We start from the raw sequence: 12,619 nt of genomic DNA, 5'->3' as shown, positions 1-12,619 counted from the left end.
CACATGGCCGCCATCTCCCCCTGCCCCGCTCCCCGCGCCAGTGGTCCAGCCCGAGCCTCGGGGGCGGCAGCGGACCGAGCACGGCCGCTCCCGCGGGGCGGGAAGGGAAGGGACCGCCGCCCGCTTACTTATAGGAGGTGACGGCGGAGGCAGGCAGGCCCGGGACGTGCGTGCGCGATGGCGGCTCGGCGGCGAAAGGGAAGAGGCGGGGCTAGGGCCACGCCTTCTTCCTGTCACCCCGCAACAACGCGCGCTGCCATTGGGCTGTGCCGGCGGGCGGCGGCCAATAGGGAGCAGCGGGCGCCGCGGGCCGCCGCCCCGGCAGCCGCGCGGGCGGGGGAGCATGCGCAGAGCGGAGCAGGGGCGCGGCGTGGCCGGGCCGGGAGCGGGCTGCGGGGGTGCGCCGCCCCGGCAGCAGAATTTCCGCGTTCAGGGCTTTTTCCCCACCCAAACTGCGATGTCTGCGCGGGTTAGACGCTGCCACCCGCCGGGCTGTTCTCTGGCGGGGTCGGCGTGGCCTCGCAGGAAGCGTAACCCTCTCCTGGCGAGCCTGGCTGCTCATGGCTTGGAGGGGTGGGTGAAGAACTGGCTGGGCCCAGAGAGTGCTGGGGAATGGAGTTCACTCCAGCTGGGGGCTGCTCACCAGGGGTGTTCCCCAGGGCTCAGCACTGGGGCCAGGTCTCTGCAATGTCTTTATCACTGATCTGGGTGAGGGGATTGAGGCAGCCTCGCCAGATGACACCAAGTTAGTCACAACTGTTGACCTGCTGGAGGGTTGGGAGGCTCTGCAGAGGGATATGGACAGGCTGGATCCATGGGACAAGGACAGGGGTTTGAGATTCAACGAGGCTGAGTGCTGGTACTGCACTTGGGTCACAATAACCTCATGAATGTCCCAGGCTTTGGGCTGGAAACTGCACAGCCGAGAAAGACCTGAGGAGAGCCTGAAGGAGCTGGGGTTGCTTAGCCTGGAGAAGAGGAGGCTCAGGGGAGACCTGGCTCTCTCCAACTCCCTGAAGGGAGGTTGGAGCCAGGTGGGGGTTGGGCTCTTCTCCCAGGCACCCAGCACCAGAACAAGAGGACAGAGTCTCAAGCTGTGCCAGGGGAGGTTTAGGCTGGAGGTGAGGAGAAAGTTCCTCCCAGCAAGAGAGATTGGCCCTGGGAATGTGCTGCCCAGGGAGGTGGTGGAGTCCCCATCGCTGGAGGTGTTTAGGAAGAGCCTGGATGAGGCACTTGGTGCCATGGTTGAGTTGATCAGATGGTGCTGGGTGACAGCTTGGACTTGATGATCACAAAGGTCTTTCCCAACCTGGTTTATCCTATCCTATCCTATCCTATCCTATCCTATCCTATCCTATCCTATCCTATCCTATCCTATCCTATCCTATCCTATCGATCAACAGCTGCCAGTGTGTGCCTAGGTGGCCAAGAAGGCCACCAGATCCTGGCCTGGGTCAGCAATGGTGTGACCAGCACATCCAGGGCAGGGATTGTCCCCTTGTACTCAGCACTGGTGAGGCCACAGCTTGAGTGCTGGGTTCAGTTTTGGGGCCCTTGCTCTAAGAAGGACATTGAGGGTTTGGAGAAGGGCAACCAAGCTGGGGAGGAGCAGGTGAGGGAGCTGGGGGTGTTCAGTGTGGAGGATGCTGAGGTGAGAGCTCCCTGATACGACAAAAGGCCTGGCTCAGGCTGCCCAGGACAGTGATGGAGTCATAGAATCAATGAGGTTGGAAAAGACCTCAGAGATCATCGAGTCCAAGCTGTCACCCAACACCTCCTGACAGCTAAACCATGGCTCCAAGTGCCACATCCAAGCCCCTCTTGAACCCCTCCAGGGATGGGGACTCCACCACCTCCCTGGGCAGCACATTCCCATGGCCAATCTCTCTTGCTGGGAAGAACTTTCTGCTCACCTCCAGCCTAAACTTCCCCTGGCACAGCTTGAGACTGTGTCCTCTTGTTCTGGTACTGGCTGCCTGGGAGAAGAGCCCAACCCCCACCTGGCTCCAACCTCCCTTCAGGGAGTTGCAGAGAGCAAGAAGGTCTCCCCTGAGCCTCCTCTTCTGCAGGCTAAGCCACCCCAGCTCCTTCAGCCTCTCCTCCCAGGGCTGTGCTCGACCCATCCTTGGAGGGATCTGAAAGACACAGAAGTGTTGCTGGAGGACAGGAGTTAGCCCCAGACCTGGCAGCGCGGGGTTGGATGAGCAGAGCTCCGCCCCGGGGAGGGGAAGAGCAGGGAGCAGCGGCTCAGGCTGGGCAGGCAGGGGCTGGTTACCCTGCGGCATGGCCTCGCCATGGGGGGCACAGCAGTCACTGCCCGGCCTTGGGGCACGGGATTTCTGCCTGGGTTAGGGAAATGAATGAAAGTGGAAGGTTAACGTCGTGTCAAAGGGCACCCGACCCGAACAAGCCATCAGGGCTGCAGCAGCCGGGCTGTGGGGAGCCTCTGGCTGGCCCTGGCTTGCTACCCCAGGGCCCCGGTGTGGGTGAGGGCACTCTCCACTGCTCTGGAAGCTGCACTGCCACCGAAAAACACCCGGGACACCCAGCCCCACCCCATAATACACCCGAGACACCCAGCCCCAGCCCAGAAAACACCCGAGACACCCAGCCCCAGCCCAGAAAACACCCGAGACACCCAGCCCCAGCCCAGAAAACACCCGAGACACCCAGCCCCAGCCCAGAAAACACCCGAGACACCCAGCCCCAGCCCAGAAAACACCCGAGACACCCAGCCCCAGCCCCGAATACACCTGAGACACCCAGCCCCAGCCCAGAAAACACCCGAGACACCTCCAGCTGGAGGCTGGAGCCCCTTTGAGGCAGCAAAAACCTGGCTGGGGCAGAGCAAGGGCTGACTCCCAGCCCTGTGCCCTTACAGGGTCACAGCCCCCTGCCCCAGCTCTCCTATTCCCCTTCCAGCTCGTCCATTCCCGCCCCAGCTCGTCCATTCCCCCTCCAGCTCCCCCATTCCCGCCCCAGCTCTCCTATTCCCCTTCCAGCTCCCCCATTCCCGCCCTAGCTCCCCCATTGCCCCTTCAGCTCCCCTATTCCCCTTCCAGCTCCCCCATTCCCCCTCCAGCTCCCCCATTCCCGCTCCAGCTCCCCCATTCCCCTTCCAGCTCCCCCATTCCCCCTTCAGCTCCCCTATTCCCCTTCCAGCTCCCCCATTCCCGCCCCAGCTCCCCCATTCCCGCTCCAGCTCCCCCATTCCCGCCCCAGCTCCCCCATTCCCACTCCAGCTCCCCCATTCCCCCTCCAGCTCCCCCATTCCCGCCCCAGCTCCCCCATTCCCGCCCCAGCTCCCCCATTCCCGCTCCAGCTCCCCCATTCCCGCCCCAGCTCCCCCATTCCCCCTCCAGCTCCCCCATTCCCGCTCCAGCTCCCCCATTCCCCCTCCAGCTCCCCCATTCCCGCCCCAGCTCCCCCATTCCCGCTCCAGCTCCCCCATTCCCCCTCCAGCTCCCCCATTCCCGCTCCAGCTCCCCCATTCCCCCTCCAGCTCCCCCATTCCCGCCCCAGCTCCCCCATTCCCGCTCTAGCTCCCCCATTCCCCCTCCAGCTCCCCCATTCCCCTTCCAGCTCCCCCATTCCCGCTCCAGCTCCCCCATTCCCGCCCCAGCTCCCCCATTCCCCCTCCAGCCCCCTCGCTGAGTTTTCGGGGACACGTTTTCCCCCCGGTTCCTGCGGGCTGAGCTCACGTCTGAGCCCAAGGGAGCAGCACCGGGACCGCCCGAGGTGCCGAGGCCGTGGCGGCGGGAGGAAAATCTCCTTCCGTGGCATTATCGTGACATTATCGTGACACTGCCGCGCCAGCTCGCCCGGGGCCGCCTGCCCCTCGTCCCGCTGCATCCGGCACCTCCTCCGCCTCGTCCCGCCCCGGCAGTGCTGCTCCCGCTGAGCTTTCAGGAAGCGCCGGAGCCCGGCCGGGCCGAGGGGAGCCCAACCGGGCACGGCCGGGCGGAGGGGACCCCAGCCCGGGCACGGCCGAGGGGAGCCCAACCGGGCACGGCCGGGCGGAGGGGACCCCAGCCCGGGCACGGCCGAGGGGAGCCCAAGCGGGCACGGTCGAGCCGAGGAGAGCCCAACCCGGGCACGACCGAGGAGAGCCCAAGCGGGCACGGTCGAGCCGAGGAGAGCCCAACCCGGGCACGACCGAGGAGAGCCCAACCCGGGCACGGCCGAGGAGAGCCCAAGCGGGCACGGTCGAGCCGAGGAGAGCCCAACCCGGGCACGGCCGAGGAGAGCCCAACCCGGGCACGGTCGAGCCGAGGAGAGCCCAAGCGGGCACGGCCGAGGAGAGCCCAACCCGGGCACGGCCGAGGAGAGCCCAAGCGGGCACGGCCGAGCCGAGGAGAGCCCAACCCGGGCACGGCCGAGGAGAGCCCAAGCGGGCACGGCCGAGCCGAGGAGAGCCCAAGCGGGCACGGCCGAGGAGAGCCCAAGCGGGCACGGCCGAGGAGAGCCCAAGCGGGCACGGCCGAGCCGTCGGCAGCCCGGCTCCGGGTGCGGAGGGGTGAGGAAGCCGCGGCCGTGCTCAGCGGGGCACAGGGCCGGTGGGCAGCTGCGGGTCCTGCCGGGGGGTCCGCGGGGGCCGGCTGAGGGGTCCTGTGTGGGGTGATGGGGCCCGGGGCTGGCAGGTGGGGACAGCCCGGCTCAGCCCGGGGCTGGCAGGTGGGACCAGCCCGGGGCTGCATGCAAGGAGCCTGCCCCTGTGCTGCATGCAAGGAGCCTGCCCCTGTGCTGCATGCAAGGAGCCTGCCCCTGTGCTGCATGCACGGAGCCTGCCCCTGTGCTGCATGCAAGGAGCCTGCCCCTGTGCTGCATGCACGGAGCCTGCCCCTGTGCTGCATGCAAGGAGCCTGCCCCTGTGCTGCATGCACGGAGCCTGCCCCTGTGCTGCATGCAAGGAGCCTGCCCCTGTGCTGCATGCACGGAGCCTGCCCCTGTGCTGCATGCACGGAGCCTGCCCCTGTGCTGCATGCAAGGAGCCTGCCCCTGTGCTGCATGCACGGAGCCTGCCCCTGTGCTGCATGCACGGAGCCTGCCCCTGTGCTGCATGCACGGAGCCTGCCCCTGTGCTGCATGCAAGGAGCCTGCCCCTGTGCTGCATGCACGGAGCCTGCCCCTGTGCTGCATGCAAGGAGCCTGCCCCTGTGCTGCATGCACGGAGCCTGCCCCTGTGCTGCATGCAAGGAGCCTGCCCCTGTGCTGCATGCACGGAGCCTGCCCCTGTGCTGCACGCAAGGAGCCTGCCCCTGTGCTGCACGCAAGGAGCCTGCCCCTGTGCTGCACGCAAGGAGCCTGCCCCTGCGCTGCATGCAAGGAGCCTGCCCCTGTGCTGCATGCAAGGAGCCTGCCCCTGCGCTGCATGCAAGGAGCCTGCCCCTGTGCTGCATGCAAGGAGCCTGCCCCTGTGCTGCATGCACGGAGCCTGCCCCTGTGCTGCATGCAAGGAGCCTGCCCCTGTGCTGCATGCAAGGAGCCTGCCCCTGCGCTGCATGCAAGGAGCCTGCCCCTGTGCTGCATGCAAGGAGCCTGCCCCTGTGCTGCATGCACGGAGCCTGCCCCTGTGCTGCATGCAAGGAGCCTGCCCCTGTGCTGCATGCACGGAGCCTGCCCCTGCGCTGCATGCAAGGAGCCTGCCCCTGCGCTGCATGCAAGGAGCCTGCCCCTGTGCTGCATGCAAGGAGCCTGCCCCTGTGCTGCATGCACGGAGCCTGCCCCTGTGCTGCACGCAAGGAGCCTGCCCCTGTGCTGCATGCACGGAGCCTGCCCCTGTGCTGCATGCACGGAGCCTGCCCCTGTGCTGCACACACGCCTGGGGCCGCGTTTGCGCTCTCCCAGCGCCTCCAGCCCGGCCACTCTGGAGCTGTCCTCGGTTCCTTCAGCACCAGCAGGTCTCCGAAGCGGTGGCAGATGGCCTGTGAGAGAGCCCTGTGTGTGCTGCACGCAGCCTTTGTGTCAGCAGTGTTTACCTTGCCACTACAGCAGGCATTTGCATTTCCCTCTTCTTCTCTCCTTGTGTGTCCAGGAGGTGTCTGCACTGGTGAGGCCTCACCAGGGGTACTGGGGCCAGTTCTGGGCACCCCAGCTCAAGAAGGACAAAGAACTGCTGGAGAGAGGCCAGTGCAGGGCCACTGAGATGCTGAGGGGACTGGGACAGCTCTCATGTGAGGAGAGGCTGGGGGAGCTGGGGCTGGGTAGCCTGCAGGAGAGGAGGAGGCCGAGGGGGAATGTGATCAATGCTTACAAATATCTGTCAGGAAGGTGAGGCCAGACTCTTCTCAGTGGTCCCCAGAGTCAGGACAAGAGGTAATGAGCACAAAGTTGAACATAGGAAGTTCCCTCTCTAAACAATGGGAAGAAGCTTCTGGACTTTGAGGGTGGCAAAGCAGCTCAGAGAGGTTGTGGAGTCTCTCTCCCTCTCTGGAGACTTTCAAACCCTGCCTGGATGCATTCCTGTGTGACCTGCCCTGGGTGACCCTGCTCTGGCAGGGGGTTGGTCTGGATGCTCTCCAGAGGTCCCTTCCAACCCCTACAGTTCTGAGATGGAGGGAGCTGGGTGCGATGCCTCCCCTCAGACTGTGCCTTGGAAACCCAGTGCTGCCACATCCCACAGTCAGCAATAAGAGGCAGTGCTCCCAGGGTGTGCCAGGGGCATTACCCTGCTCCTGCTGGCCCTGGCCCTTAAAGCCATTGTGAGTTTCCTTTGTAGCTCTGCCTCGCTCACAAGAAACTTCACTCAAAAGAAACTTCTCTTTGCCTGTTTGAGCCATGGCAGGGCTTAAAACCAGCTCCCAGTATCCCCACTCTAAAGCAGGTTAGTTGCCAAGCTCAGGAGGAGTTGTGAAGGATCAAGTGAGGGGAAAGAGCAGGAAACAGAGGGCTTGGAAGCAGGAAGCAGTGGACTGCTGGAGTGAAAGCAAACGAGGTGCTGTGCTCGTCTTGGTGCTCACCAGTGTGCTCTGGTGGCAGTGGCTGGCTGGGGAGGAAGGCTTCCTCCCACTAAGGAGGCAGAGGAGCAATTCATTTGTTTAGCTTTCATACCTCTGCTCCTTTAGCTTTAAATCCTTCTTAGCCAGCAGGATGTGAAAGCTACTTTTCCCTTCATCCAGGGAGGGTGCTGCTAGGGGAGGGAAGGAGGGCAGGCTGCTCACTGGCTGGCTGTGGCTCCACACACACTTTGCTGCCTCACAGCATCCCCGCAGAGGCCAATCTGCGACAGCCCCCAGCCCGCTGCACAGCCCAGGGCCCTGGGCCTGCCTTGTCTAACCCCATCCCTGGCCCTCTCACATTTGCTCTGCCCCCCTTGGCCTGTTTTTATCTACCCTCCCTCTTATCCCCTTATGAAACCGAGTTCTTTGAGGACCCGTGGCAGCCTCTGGGCTTTGCTCCAGGCTTGGGTCTCCCTGCCCTGGTTTCCCCCTCACTTGTAAAGCTTCCCACTAAGGCACTTTGAAATCTGCTTAAGGCATTGGCAGCATTTCTGTCTTTTAATGTTAATATTGGGGTTTATTCTGATGGGGAGAGCTTAGAGCAGCCTTCCAGTGCCTGAAGGAGGCTCCAGGAGAGCTGGGGAGGGACTTTGGACAAGGGCTGGGAGTGCCAGGCTGAGGGACAATGGCTTTGAGCTGGGAGAGAGGAGATTGAGAGTGGAGAGGAGGAAGAAATTGTTGAGAGTGAGGCCGGGGAGACTCTGGCACAGGCTGCCCAGGGAGGCTGTGGCTGCCTCCTGCCTGGGGGTGCTGAAGGCCAGGCTGGATGAGGCCCTGAGCCACCTGTGCTGGTGGGAGGTGTCCCTGCCCATGGCAGGGGGTTGGAACTGGATGATCTTCAAGGTCCCTTCCACCCCAACCCATCCTATGAATCCATGAATTGCTTCTCTCCCTGCCAAGAGGAGAATCCTCCGTGGCATCCATCCCCCCCCAACGCTTTCAGTGCCACTGGTGCCATCCCTCCTGCCCTCTCCCTGTGATGCTAAACTGTTTCCAGCCATTCTGGGCTGGGGCAGGAGGCCTTCACTGTGCATTTGTCTTCTCTTTCAGAGCCATCATTCCTCCTCCTCCTCTTCCCAGCCGCCTCATGGTGCTGCCTGTGCCTGCCTGCCTGGCAAGTCAGAGCATGTCCAGACCCCGTGGGCGAGACGGAGAAGATGGCAAAGCTGCCGGGGCTGGGGGATGAACGTGGGGAGGGGGCTGGGGAGGCTCCTGGGCTGGCTGACTGGTGCCTGGCAGACCACAGGCTGAACCTGGACGTGTACCCAGAGGGCTGCCGCCGCTTCCTGTGCCTCTTCGAGGGGCGCCGGCCGGAGGTGCTGCGGGTGGAGTTCCTGCGGCTCAGCGGCAACGATCCCCTCCTCGGCACCACGCTGGGCATCCTCCCTCAGCTGCACTGCCTCAGATCCCTGGTGCTCAAAGGTAACAGTCCTGGGCCCTGTCACCGCCCCAACTTCCCTGGGCTTAGGGCTTGGCTTCTCTAACCCTTCTCTCCACAGCTGGAGGACAGAGTGCCCTTGGAATTGGTTTGTCCCAGGGCCCCTTGCTCCAGCCTGCAGATTCCAGCAGGGTACAGCTTCCAGCCTCTTTCCTTCTATTTCTGCAGCTGCCTGGGGACCAGGGTGTGGAGTCTGCTTGGGGAGATACTGCACCCTTTGTACTGTAGCCACCCTCTAGAAGAGCATTTCTTGCAGTTAGAGGAGAGGAGGATTGAAAGGGGTTGGGATTTGGGCTAGAATTCAGCCTGTCTTTCATAGGTTTTGTTGGAGCTGTCTTTGCTGTGTTTCATCCAAATCAATCCCAGCTTGATCCTTGCTTAGTGCCAGTGAGCACAGAGCAGAGCAGAAGAGGCTGCTCAGCATTTGATCAGAATCAAGGTGTGCTCCTGATCTGACAAGCTGTAGCCCTATGAATGTGAGATCCCTCTCTGGCTTGCTCATCTCTTTGTTGCAGCAGGAGCTCACCACCCAGGTACAATTTCTGTGCCAGGCTGAGTTGTTTGCTCTTTGGGACCAGCTTTTGGAGTCTAGTTGGGTGGATGCTGCAACATACCCTGTAGCCACCCTCGAGAAGATCATTTCTTGCAGTTAGAGGAGAGGAGGTTTGCAAGGGGTTGGGATTTGAGGGAGATTTCAGCCTCTCTTTCATGGGTTTTTGGAGCTGTCTTTGCTGTGTTTCCACCCAAATCAATCCCAGCTTGATGCTTGCTTAGTGCCAAGACAGAGGCTGCTCAGCATTTGATCAGAATCAAGGTGTGCTCCTGATTTGACAAGCTGTAGCCCTATGAATGTGAGATCCCTCTCTGGCTTGCTCATCTCTTTGTTGCAGCAGGAGCTCACCACACAGGTACAATTTCTGTGCCAGGCTGAGTTGTTTGCTCTTTGGGACCAGTTTCTGGAGTCTGCTTGGGGAGATAACTGCAACCTTTGTCCTGTAGCCACCCTCTAGAAGAGCATTTCTTGCAGTTAGAGGAGAGGAGGTTTGCAAGGAGTTGGGATTTGGGGGAGATGTTCAGCCTCTCTTTCATGGTTTTGGAGCTGTCTTTGCTCCAGTCCCAGCTTGATCCCTGCTTAGTGTCAGCACAGAGCAGAGCTCAAGACAGAGGCTGCTCAGCATTTGTTCAGAGCTGTGACTGAGGCTGTGCACCCAAGCTGTAGGAACTGTCAGCCCTATGAATGTGAGATCCCTCCCTGCCTTGCTCAGCTCTTTGTTGCAGCAGGAGCTCACCACAAAGGTACAATTTCTGTGCCAGGCTGAGTTGTTTGCTCTTTGGGACCAGCATTTGGAGTCTACTTGGGTGGATGCTGCAACATATCCTGTAGCCACCCTCTAGAAGAGCATTTCTTGCAGTCAGAGGAGAGGTGGACTGAAAGGGGTTGGGATTTGGGGGAGATTTCAGCCTCTCTTTCATAGTTTTTTTTTTGAGCTCTTTGCTGTGTTTCATCCAAATCAATCCCAGCTTGATCCTTGCTTAGTGTCAGCACAGAGCAGAGCAGAAGAGGCTGCTCAGCATTTGGTCAGAATCAAGGTGTGCTCCTGATTTGACAAGCTGTAGCCCTATGAATGTGAGATCCCTCTCTGTCTTGCTCATCTCTTTGTTGCAGCAGGAGCTCACCACACAGGTACAATTTCTGTGCCAGGCTGAGTTGTTTGCTCTTTGGGACCAGCTTTTGGAGTCTACTGGGATAGATACTGCAACCTTTGTCCTGTAGCCACCCTCTAGAAGAGCATTTCTTGCAGTTAGAGGAGAGGAGGTTTGCAAGGGGTTGGGATTTGGGGGAGATGTTCAGCCTCTCTTTCATGGTTTTGGAGCTGTCTTTGCTGTGTTTCCACCCAAATCAATCCCAGCTTGATCCTTGCTTAGTGTCAGCACAGAGCAGAGCAGAAGAGGCTGCTCAGCATTTGATCAGAATCAAGGTGTGCTCCTGATCTGACAAGCTGTAGCCCTATGAATATGAGATGCCTCTCTGCCTTGCTCATCTCTTTGTTGCAGCAGGAGCTCACCACAAAGGTACAATTTCTGTGCCAGGCTGAGATGTTTGCTCTTTGGGAGGTGGAATTTTAACAGGGGAAGGAATAAAAAGGGTTTTTTTTGGTCAGAATTCAGGGTTCTGGTTAAAAACTGGACAGGCTGAGGGTTGATTCTTTACCTCCCTCAGATTTCTCATGTGGATAATGTGCTTTGTCTTTTCCCCTCTTGTGTGGGGTGAGGGCAGTGTCAGTGCCTGCTCCCAGGCTTGGTTTGTGACACCCCAAGCAGGGCTGAAGTGCAATCAGATGCTTCACCAAGCCCTGCAAGCTGCCAGTTGGGTTGGGCTCATCTTTTACCATCAGGCAGCATTAAAAACGTTTGTTTGCCCCTCTGCTGTGTGTGATGCAGACATCAGTGGAGGGGGAGGAGGGAATGATGAGGAAAGGGAGACTTCTGGAAGTTTCCTCCTATTTGCTTGGCTTATTTTGTGTGGGAGCAGCCCTTCTCCATCTTGAGTGTCACAAGCTGAAGTAGAATAGAATAGAATAGAATAGAATAGAATAGAATAGAATAGAATAGAATAGAATAGAATAGAATAGAATAGAATAGAATAGAATAGAATAGTATTGAATTGAATTGAATTGAATAAACCAGGTTGGAAGAGACCTTAGAGAACTTGTCTCCATCCCTCCCTGTGCTCTCTGGCCTGCACAATGATCAATTACCTGCTTTCATCCCCCTACTTTCACTGCTTGCCTCATGTCTGCTCTCCAGTTGTGCAAGGGCAGAGCTCAGTCGTTGACTGGGTTGGATTGGAAGGGAGCTCAGAGTTCAGCCAGCTCCAAGCCCCCTGCCATGGGCAGGGACACCTCCCACCAGCCCAGGCTGCTCAGGGCCTCATCCAGCCTGGTCCTGAAGACCTCCAGGCAGGAGGCAGCCACAGCCTCCCTGGGCAGCCTGTGCCAGAGTCTCCCCAGCCTCACACTCAATGATTTCTTCCTCATCTCCAGTCTCAGTCTGCCCTCTCCCAGCTCCAAGCCGTTGTCCCTTGCCCTGTCACTCCCATCCCTCCAGGCTGTTTGTCCCTCAGCAGCACAGACATAGCCTGGAGAGTGAGGAATGTCTCCTTAGCCCAGCCACTGTTGTGTGTTGGTGGGGAAGGAGTGTGGGAGGCCCTGAGGTCCAGCCTGCTGGAGGGTGGTGGCTGTGTGTGGCATGGCCTGGCTCTTTCTGAGCTTCAGCTCCAGGTGTGTTTAGCAGAGCTCTGCTGGTTTGGCCTCTCTTGATTTCACACCAAGCCTTCCCCATTATATCCCATTTGCTGCTCAGGACATGGAGGCAAGGGGCAGAGCCCCTACTGCTCTGTGAGTGCTTTGTAGTCAGAGCTGCTCATTCTGACCAGCAGCTCTCCATCTTCTGGGCCTCTGTGCCTCAGAGCCTCTCAAGTGAGGCTGCTGAGGTATCCCTGTAGCACGCTGACCTCTTCCTCCCCTTCCCTCCACACCCAGGTGGCCATACCAGGGATGAGTTTGGTTCGTGCCAGCTGGGCTCCCTGAGCAGCTTGCCACCAGGGGTTGGGAGCCTGAGGTGTCTCACCCACCTGGATCTCAGCTTCAACAGCCTCTCCACCCTGCCCAGCTGCATCCTCCGTCTGCCCAGCCTCCGTGTGCTGCTGCTGAGCCACAACAGCCTGGTGGCGCTCCCGGAGGACTTTGGCTTTCTGAGCAAGCTGACTTTCTTCTCTGCTATGAAAAACCAGCTGAAGGGCTTACCTCAGAGCATTGGGCAGCTGGGAGAGCTGCAGGAGCTGGACCTCTCTGAAAATGCTTTGGAATTCCTCCCTGAGGAGGTTGGGAACCTGCAGAGCTGCACAGAACTGGATCTCTCTGGGAATCGCCTATCCAGCATCCCAGACTCCTTAGGTGAGTGGTTCCCAGGGGCAAAGGAGAGGGGGTGGGGAGCTCTTGGGGCACTCTTGGGGCCCTGAGCTCCTGGGGCACTCTTGGAGCCCTGAGGTGCTTGTTCTCTGTTAGCAAGAGCCCTCTGTTAGGGTAGAGCCAAAGAGAAGTGATGTCCTGGAGGAACATGCTGAGGTCACTCAGTCCCTTGGAGCATCAACAGCTCTGGACCAGGCTTTCTGCTTCACCCA

At 60.1% G+C, this 12,619-nt stretch overlaps 1 protein-coding gene across 1 annotated transcript in view; it reads left to right on the top strand.

The window, feature by feature from the left end:
- The first annotated feature begins 177 nt into the window (after positions 1-177).
- The window catches only part of PIDD1 (p53-induced death domain protein 1), a 34,854-nt gene continuing 22,412 nt past the window's right edge, over positions 178-12,619 (top strand). Inside the window, 5 exon segments of the mRNA XM_054172001.1 lie at positions 178-427; positions 3,656-4,506; positions 8,049-8,094; positions 8,097-8,420; positions 11,979-12,392. Coding sequence (XP_054027976.1) covers positions 178-427; positions 3,656-4,506; positions 8,049-8,094; positions 8,097-8,420; positions 11,979-12,392 — 1,885 coding nt within the window.

Source organism: Dryobates pubescens, chromosome 22 (genome assembly GCF_014839835.1).
Source record: "Dryobates pubescens isolate bDryPub1 chromosome 22, bDryPub1.pri, whole genome shotgun sequence".
Lineage (NCBI taxonomy): Eukaryota > Metazoa > Chordata > Aves > Piciformes > Picidae > Dryobates > Dryobates pubescens.
Note: the sequence above shows the minus strand (reverse complement) of the source record. Positions and strands in the feature narration are given on the sequence as shown.